Genomic DNA, 9,505 nt, shown 5'->3' with positions numbered 1-9,505 from the left:
TCTTAGTTACTCTCCTTATATCAAAGAAGACATTTGGCATTTGTTTTTTAGGGATTGGCTAGCTTCACTTAGCATAATCTGCTCTAATGCCATCCATTTCCCTGTAAATTCTATGATTTTGTCATTTTTTAATGCAGAGTAATACTCCATTGTGTATAAATGCCACATTTTTTTTATCCATTCGTCTATTGAAGGGCATCTAGGTTGGTTCCACAGTCTTGCTATTGTGAACTGTGCTGCTATGAACATCGATGTAGCAGTGTCCCTGTAGCATGCTCTTTTTAGGTCTTTAGGGAATAGACCAAGAAGGGGAATGGCTGGGTCAAATGGGATTTTTTTTTCTCTTACTGCTGGAGGTTGAACCCAAGGCCTTCTGCATGCTAGGCAAGTGAGCTACTACTGAGTTACATCCCCAGCCCAAATTCTAGGAGAAATTTTGCTTTTCCCATGGAAATAAATTATTTCTATGTTTTCTCCCCATAGGCAAAGAAATACATTTTTACCCATTTAAAACATCTTTAGATTCCAGAAAATCTCTTCTTTTATTTGAATGAGAGATAGTCAATATTAAACCTGTTGAGGAAAAAAAGAGTTTTTTTCAACAGAGTTGTTTTTTTTTTTAACCAGAGTTTTGTTCATAAACATTTTTAAGGGTGTCAGATATTTCACCATCATAAAAATAAACATTTATAAACAAGGAAATTGCTTAAAATATACTTTACTGCATTATTTTTGAAGTCTAACATAAGAAAGTTCAAACCTTAAGTAATTATTTCGTGTGTGTGTGTTTATGGAGTGAGTGAGTGAGTGCATGGAAAGTCTAGATTTCTTATATGAAATAATAAAGTTGATCATAATTTAAAAGTAACCAAATTAAAACTCATTAATTATACAGTTAATCTTATTAGCTAAAAACCATAAATTTTTCTCTAGCCAAGAATTTTAAAAGAATTTTTAAAATATGTATTTTTTAGTCATAGATAAACATAATACTTTTATTTTGTTTCTTTATTTTTATGTGATGCTGAAGATCAAACCCAGTGACTCACATGTGCTAGGCAAACACTCTACCACTGTGCCACACCTCAAGCCCCTAGATTTTTTTTTTTCTCTAGCCAAGAATTTAAGTATGACTAAATAGCAAGGGACTATATTTCAATGTGATATAAATGCTCCCCCACTTTCTACTAGCTGCATGAGAAGCAGAAGACTTATTGGAAACTACCTGTTTGTTAGATTCACCCCTGCTTCTTAATTATAATTTAACTAGTTTATTTTACTAGGGTTAAAAATATGTAAACATAAAAATATTCTGTAACCTCACATTCAATTTATTTTTGGTAGACAACTAATTTCAGAATAGCTAAATCTAGTTCAAATTAATTTTACTCCCTTTGAGTGTACTTTTGTTAAACTTAAGGTTCACAAAGGTGTCATGTAATGACAGAGTAATGGCTAATAATTTTATGTAACTTTACTTGACATGACAATAATTTTGGTAGTGGTAGGAATGAGTATTCTCTTTTACAATTCATAAGATGATTCATATTATTTAAAACCTAATCTGCTTAAATGATTTATATTAGCTATTATCCTTAGATTACTCAGTAACTGTATTATTAGATTTTGCAAACACGTGGAAAATGAAATCACATTTTTTTCCCTAAAACTAGATAGGGAAAAAAAAAAAAAAAAGCCCAGGACCTGGGTTGGGGTAGTGGCTCAGCATAGAGCACTCTCCTAGCATGCGTGAGTCCCGGGGTTCAATCTTCAGCACCACATAAAAATAAATAAAAAAATAAAGGTATTGTGTCCAACTACAACTAAAAATAAATAAATAAATAAATAAAGCTTAGGTCCTAGAAACCTGGATGTGTGTTAGTTTGAAGACAGTAAAATCATTTTTCAGTTTATAGATTCAAGATTTTTGTGTCAATAGACATTGTTGAAATGAAGATAGCAAAAATGGTTGTGGTGTAATTCCCAACTACCAAATGAAGGTGTTCATCATAAAGCCTAGATAAAAAAAGATATACAGTAATAATCTGTCAACAGTGACTCCAAAGGAGAGAAGCTGATCCATAGTAGTTTTAAGTATATTTCTCAGTGGAGCAGGAAGTTGTACTCAGCTTCTTCACAAAAAACATTCCTTTATTTACTCAAATCCCAGGTTTTATAAGGCTAACGCTGATCAAAAATTTTTCTGATTTTTAAAAGTGTTTCCAATTACCCTGATTCTAGACAAGGGTTAACTCTTGTTCTAACATGTTGTTATTAAAAAGAATCTTATGAATTTGGTGAATATGAACCCATATTCCCAGCATTGAAGATGAATATAATTTTTGTTGTGGAGTAATGAATCTATAAGGCCTGGGTTTTGAATGAATTATTCACATTAAAGACATTTAAAACACCTAGGATAATGGCAGTATTAGAAGTGTAGAGAATTCTATGAGCCGGGTATATGATCAGGTGGTTAGTAGATGATGATAATTAGCAGTGGTAGGGAATGATATAGCAATGTGGCTCAGCCTCAGACAATGGAGGAAATGATAATAGAAATCAAGAAACAACCTTCTCATTCCCATGAAGTATAGATTAAAAAAAATCACTTCAATCAGAGGGACATAAGGGAAACAGTATCATGTGGGAAAGATTGGGTTTCAGTTAAGGGAGATAAAGAAGAGTTTGCATGTAAGCAATGGGTTTCACTAAGCAAAGTAGGAAGGGTTGACAGAATTGTTAGTGAAGGGTAAAGAGTTGAAGAATGACACTGAAACAAGAGAAAACTAGGTTAAAATCCTAATCTCTCACTATTACTTGTGAGATTTGGCATGCTATATCACCTTTATGAGCCTGTTTTTTTTATTTATAAAACTGAGTTAATAAAACCTACTCATATACCAAAGGGAATTTCACTTTTATATATGTGTAGGAGAAAGGAAGTTCAATAGAATAGAGGAGGGAGGAGGGGAGGAAAAGTGAGTGATGGAAATGGGTCTCAAATTCAAATTCCTTGAATGTACAATTTTGTCAATATGAACTCAATTACCATGTATAAATGATGCTCTAATTTAAAAAAAACTATTCAGAGAGCTCTTGTAAGCAGTCAGTATTATTTAGCAATTAGTAGGTAATGAGTAAAAGGTATCAATTATGAATAATAACAAATGATATAAGCATACTGTAGTATTTTTGTATTGCAGACTTGTAGTCTTGATTAATTTAAAAACTGGATAGGCTCCCACTGAGTTGTGTACTTTTAAGGGATGAATTTTATAATGTGTTAGTTATATTTTATTTTTTAAATATTTATTTATTTATTTATTTTAGTTTTAGGTGGACACAATATCTTTATTTTATTTTTATGTGGTGCTAAGGATAGAATCCAGTGCCTCATTCATGCTAGGCAAGCACTCTACCACTGAGCCACAACCCCAACCCAGTTATATTTTAATTTAAAAAGCTGGTTTGATCAACAATCTTTGTATGTTCAAGCATTTGTTATTAAACAGAGCATAATTTAAAAGTTCTTACCTTCTATTTTATTAAGCATTTTAATGAGTGAATGTTTTTCACCATCTGAATCCATTCTTAGTATAATCAGCACCTAGTCAAAAATAAGAAGTTCACTGTGTGTCTTTGAATTATTTAACTACAGTGACAAAATAACAAACACAACTGGTTTCATGAAACTAATGACGATGAGACTACAAAGTAAATATTTGTGTTGTAGAAGATGTCAATGCTTAAATGCAAAGGAATAAATTCTAATAAATTTATTATAAAATAATAAATTCTACATCAAACATCAATAAGGAAAATATTTTAGGGTAGGTAGTAGTATTATTATTTAGGTACTGGGGATTGAACCATTGAGCCACATCCCCAGCCCTATTTTGTATTTTATTTAGAGACAGGGTCTCACTGAGTTGCTTGGCTCCTCGCCATTGCTGAGCCTGGCTCTGAACTCTCAATTCTCCTGTCTCAGCCTCCCAAGCCGCTGGGATTACAGCCATGCACTACTGGCCCCTGCTATTATTAGCATTCCTCAAGTATTCCCACATATATGACTATCTATTCATAGGTTGTCTTTGCCTATTTTATTAGTGTTAAAATTCAATCCAGACACGTTAGACTTTATTGGAGAAAATCAACAATTGGTTGGTTTATTTTCCTATTTACCATTATAGTTTCTTTTTTGGAGGGAGAACAGCAAATTAGTTCAATTTTAAATTTCTAACTTTTTATTTAGTTTAATAACTTAAGAAAGTTATTCAAGAGGGACTGGGGTTATGGCTCAGCGGTAGAGTGCTTGCCTTGCATGTGCAAGGCCCTGGGTTCGATCCTCAGCACCACATAAAAATAAATAAAAGTTATTGTGTACAGCTACAAAAAATAAATATTTTTTTTTAAAAAGAAAGTTATTCAAGAAACAATAAAGTTGGGGATGAAGATAAAGGGGGAAGGTTGAGGATATAGCTCAGTAATAGAGTTCCTGTCTAGTAATGCATGAGGTCCTGGGTTCAAGCTCTAGCACATTAAAAAAAAATGTAAATATATACATACACACAAAGAGGAGGAAGAAGATGAAACCCATATAAATTTGGGTAAGATTTAGTGTAAAGCATTTGAAATCTCTTTCTTCTTGGTAAAATTTAAAAGATCATCTTGTCTTAAGTCTTTGTTAATGTGGCCTTCACATGCTTAATGTAGGGTAAGCAAATAATTTTCAATATAAGAAAATGCACTAAGTGTTTTATTTGGGTACAACTATATCAAATGAAATTATGGCTCAATGTCTTAAAAATAAAGTATTTAGTTCTAATACACACACATACATATTCATGGACTTTTGGCAACTGGAAAAACAATCCATGGAAAAGTGCTTATAATTAATATTAAAGTATTTTAAAATTCAAGACGTATAAATAATGATTCAAATCATCCTTTCTCTGGGGGCTGATTTTGTTCTGTTACTATAAGAATAAAACTGTCAAAGGGCCAAATAGTATAATCTATTTCATAATTTCAAATTTAATGCAAAAAATTGTTAACATCCAATTCTTATTTAAACTTATTCCTTTTATTTGCTTCATTCCAGTACTTAACCTTAATTTGCTGATTTTGCATCCAACTTTGTATCTGGCATTGCAGTTCTTGTATTTTATAATTTGCTTCAGGCTTTTTCGCCCTAATAATCTGTATAATCTTGAGCTGTCTCCAAATGTCATCCAAATAGGAACCTAAAATGCTTTTGTAGGCATCTTTTGCATTTGACAAGTATCCTGTTAAAGCAAAATTTTAAAAAATTGCATAATTCTGTTTTTCTTGGAGAAACTTCCTAGTTAAAAAAAATACTAGGAGGAAATGAGTGTACCACTAAAAGTTTCATTTAATTTTATTCTGATTTTGACTAAACAAAGATATTGATGAATAAAACATTTTAAAATTTAATTTTAAACTTATACATAAAAACAAGAAAATTGCACATATTTATGGGTTACCAATGTGATATTTCAATACATGTAAAATTCATCACATCACCTTGCTATGTTGGAAGAGGTAGAAAACTGAAAGTTGGGAGAAAATACAGAATTTTGGGAGTGAACAGGGCAGGCAACCAGATCCCTATTCATTTTTCTTCCCACGCACTGCTATGGCTTGGATGAGTGTCCTTAAAGGTCCATATGTAAAGGCTTGGTCCCCAGGGTGGTGCTGTTGGAGGTGCTTTAGAGTCTTTGGGAAGTTGGTCTAGTGAGAGGTCTTTGGGTCATTGGGGGCATATCTTTGGAGGGTAGTTCCAAGATGGTTGTTATAAAAAACCTGAGTTTGGACCTTCCTAGTTCTCTTTCCAGTCCCATATGTGATCATTTCACTCCTGCATGCATGCTTGTGGTGATGTGCTTCCCTCATAAGAATTAAGGTAATGTAGGCACCATGCCTCAATCTCTGAAACTGAACTAAATAACCCTTTTCTTTTTACAAAATACGTTGCCTTAGATATTTCATTGTAGTAATATGAAGCTGATTAATACAGCCACTAGAGAGAGAAAAAAAAAAGAGAGACAACCCACACTCAATCTTTGCTTTAGAGGAGTGAGAAAATCTTCCATTAAAAATGTCCAATGCAGCTAGAATATTCATTATGGCTTTGTACCTAGAACTTAAATTAATTTTCCAAAAAGAATCTTGCTTTATAGTATTCCTTAAGGTAGCCAAATAGTAATGTCAAAGCATGATTTAGTAAATGTATTTCTTTGAGGAGCAAAAATAATACAGCTCCAAATACAGAGAACTCTCAATGGTCTCATTTAATCCCAGGGTAAATTGTAGTGCACTTAAAGATGAATATCCTCCAAGCAATCTTTCATAAATATTATTTCTCTAATCCAACATTTTGGTAAGTACTAAGCATTCTGTATTTGGCCAGATTATATGCCTGGTTAAGCATTATAACTAAGTTATATATATTTTAGAAAGATCAACATGGTGGTTTTTCCTTCTTCTTCAATTAAACTATTTTAGCATTGATATTGAATTAAGGTTGTTTTATCTCCATTCCTAGACAAGTAAGGATTGGGGACGATAGCCCTAGTTTAAAGTATCTGGAACAAGTTTAAGGGTGGGGTGTCATATCCCCTACTGTTTTGTCATATTTCTTCATTATATTTCTCAGTTTCCATAAAAGAATGTCAGTTCTACAGTTAGACTGACTATTAATGCACCATATTAAAGCAAAATATCTAGAACTTAGAATATCTGAGTTCCTAGTGCTACAGAGAAGTACAGTTGTGATTTATCTCAGCTCAATACTTATCAAAAGTTTGGAATAGAGAAATAATATTTTTATCTGGGTCACAGATATGAGAAAATGTCTGGGTCTTAAATCAGAGAAATATTAATTTTACTGTATATTTGAAATGGGTTCTAGAAGGTTTAAGTTATAAAACATAATCCCATAGGCAAACCATTACTACATGAGCCTAAATAATCCTGCAATAAGGAGCCTAAAGCAGTAATACAATAAAACATTTTAATGATTTTTGGGAAAAAATCTTTAAAATTTTCAATATATTCAATAGTTTGATTTTTATTATCTAAGAAATTCATATCCTAATTTATACACACAAGTACATAAGAAATTACCAAAAATCTTATTGTTGATAGTTTAATTATATTTAATCTATCAAAGATCAAAGCCACAAACATGCAATGTATGTGGCAAAATATCAAGCTTCACATTAAAAAGTAATACATGATAATGATTATGCAATCAAATCTGTATAAGGCTATTAGAATTTTGTAATTCAGACCAAGATTAGAAGATCCTAAACTTATTTTTCTAGTTGACAATACTTGTTAAAAACAATTTCTTTTAATGAACATAATTAGAATTTATATATATATAAATAAAATAATTAACATAAATAACATAATTAGTGTGTATATATATATGAAACTGGGGGTGTGGCTCAGGGGTAGAGTGCTTGCTTTGCATCCAAGAGGCCGTAGGTTTGATCCCCAGCACTGTGCCCCCAATATATACATTTAATTATAATTATGTCACAATATAAATATGCTTATTGTAATAGAGGTGAAAGAATACTGCATAATTTCTTAAGAGGTCTATCTTTTTGAGAAAAGTAAGTTATATCAGATGAAATATATATATATATATATATTTTGGTTTAAATGAAATATTTTAATAGGATAACATGGTAAATAAATTTTTTTCTACCAACCCAATGCTGTGTCCAAGCTGCATGTTAAAAGGACATCTCTAATTGTTACCAGAAGGTGTAAGAGAGCAGCATGCTTGTATGTCATTTCTCTTTCATCATTTGTACCTAAATAAGCAAAAACACATTTAAAAACATGAACAATATGATACAATTTCAGAATATGCTCTATAATAATAGCTAAAATTTATCATGGTGTGCTTACTATATGTCAGGCTCTATATAAACTGGTTGTTTTATAAAAATTCTATAGGAAAATTTCTTATGACTTTCACTTTATGGATGAGGAACTAATCTTAGTGAGGTTAAGTAACTGTCCAAAGACATTTAGTGAATAAGTGGTGGAGCTGGCATTTAAACTCATAGCTAACTTTAGAGCTCATGCTTTTTTTTACTTCCAAATAATAGTCAATTATTTCTACTTTTGTTAGAAAAAAGGGTAAATGATTTCCAGTTATAAAACAAGAAACTTAAATTCATAATTTGCTGATTGGTTAACTTTAATTTAACTAGAGCAGCTCTACTTTTTTCTGTTTTATGTTGGGATTTCATAAAATATTAATTTGAACAAAGAGTTCTTCTAAAAAGTTTACAAATTGTTTATTCTAATCAATAAAGATAGAAGCAAATATGTAGTAGTCTTTGGAAATCAAGAGGCAACAGGAGCACCGTTTATAGGTCATGTATCCAGCCCCTGGAAGCACCTGTGGGAACAATCAGTCATGACCTAGAACAAGTAAGAAGAGGTCAAAAAAACATAAATAGGGAACTGGAAATGTAAACATGCTTGGAAAATGAAATAGAGACTAGAAAACCACAAGTAGGAAGTGGTCTGTCTTCTAATCTAGGTTTATCTATTACCTGTAGATTTAGCTTTACCTCAATTCTCAGGCCAATGATAGCATTTTAAATGCAGCAATTATGTTACTTCCTCAGGATTTCAGCCCTATTGTTCCAATTGGAAACCCAAACTCATGTTTATTCTCCATTATACTCCATAAATTTTATAATAATCACCATTCTGCTTGATGATGTTCAAAGCCTTTAGAAGCTCAATTTATATTCAACAGATTTAAAACCTGAGAATCACAGAACTCAAAAGTGTATTCAGAAGTCATGGTTTTTAAAAAATTTTGTGTAAGTCTTGTTGTCTTCCATAGAAATCAGCTTGCTGACAATTACTGTATTCTTTTCTATTTAGTATAATCATGACCACACTGCCAACTCTCCAAAGTGTGAATCCAATTCTTTGATTTTCACAGCTATGCTCTTCCTGTGGCTCACAGTTTTTTCATGTAGTAAGGTATGGGTTAACACTATCAGATGATGTGTTCTATCTAAATTATACTACTGTGAGCTCAAGGTATTGGTGACTAAACTGTTGGTCCCCCAAAGACTGGGTTGTGTATACATGAAAAAACCCACATGGTTTTTTATAGTCTTTTATGCTAATTATTTTCTATTTTAAAAAAGAGGTGGTCTTTTAAAAAATATGTAGGACATCCAAAATTAATGAATTTAGCAAATTGATTTTGAAAAAAAAATCAAGTAAGTTTCAAGTAAGATGTGATAGGCACAATACACCTTGTTTCTTCTATTCAATACAACTATACACACAAGATGGAATAGACTGTGGACTCCAAAAAGTGTGTGGTAGCAGGGGGACCAGGGGAAGGAGGTCATATTTCAAAATGCCATCAAACAAGTGTTGATATTCCTACTTTTTCTTTTTCTTTCTTTTTTTTTTTTTTTTTTTTTTTTTT

At 31.8% G+C, this 9,505-nt stretch overlaps 1 protein-coding gene across 1 annotated transcript in view; it reads right to left on the bottom strand.

Annotated features, from left to right (window-relative positions):
• Window positions 1-9,505, bottom strand: part of Shoc1 (shortage in chiasmata 1) — a 77,777-nt gene that overhangs the window by 13,396 nt on the left and 54,876 nt on the right. Inside the window, exons 15-18 of the mRNA XM_015492202.2 lie at window positions 7,746-7,850; window positions 5,113-5,288; window positions 3,538-3,610; window positions 504-573 (exon numbers count right to left, since the gene is read on the bottom strand). Coding sequence (XP_015347688.2) covers window positions 504-573; window positions 3,538-3,610; window positions 5,113-5,288; window positions 7,746-7,850 — 424 coding nt within the window. The remainder of the gene's footprint in view (window positions 1-503; window positions 574-3,537; window positions 3,611-5,112; window positions 5,289-7,745; window positions 7,851-9,505) is intronic.

The sequence above is a fragment of the Marmota marmota genome, unplaced genomic scaffold, assembly GCF_001458135.2.
Source record: "Marmota marmota marmota unplaced genomic scaffold, marMar, whole genome shotgun sequence".
Lineage (NCBI taxonomy): Eukaryota > Metazoa > Chordata > Mammalia > Rodentia > Sciuridae > Marmota > Marmota marmota.
This window is presented reverse-complemented; position numbering and strand designations above follow the sequence as displayed.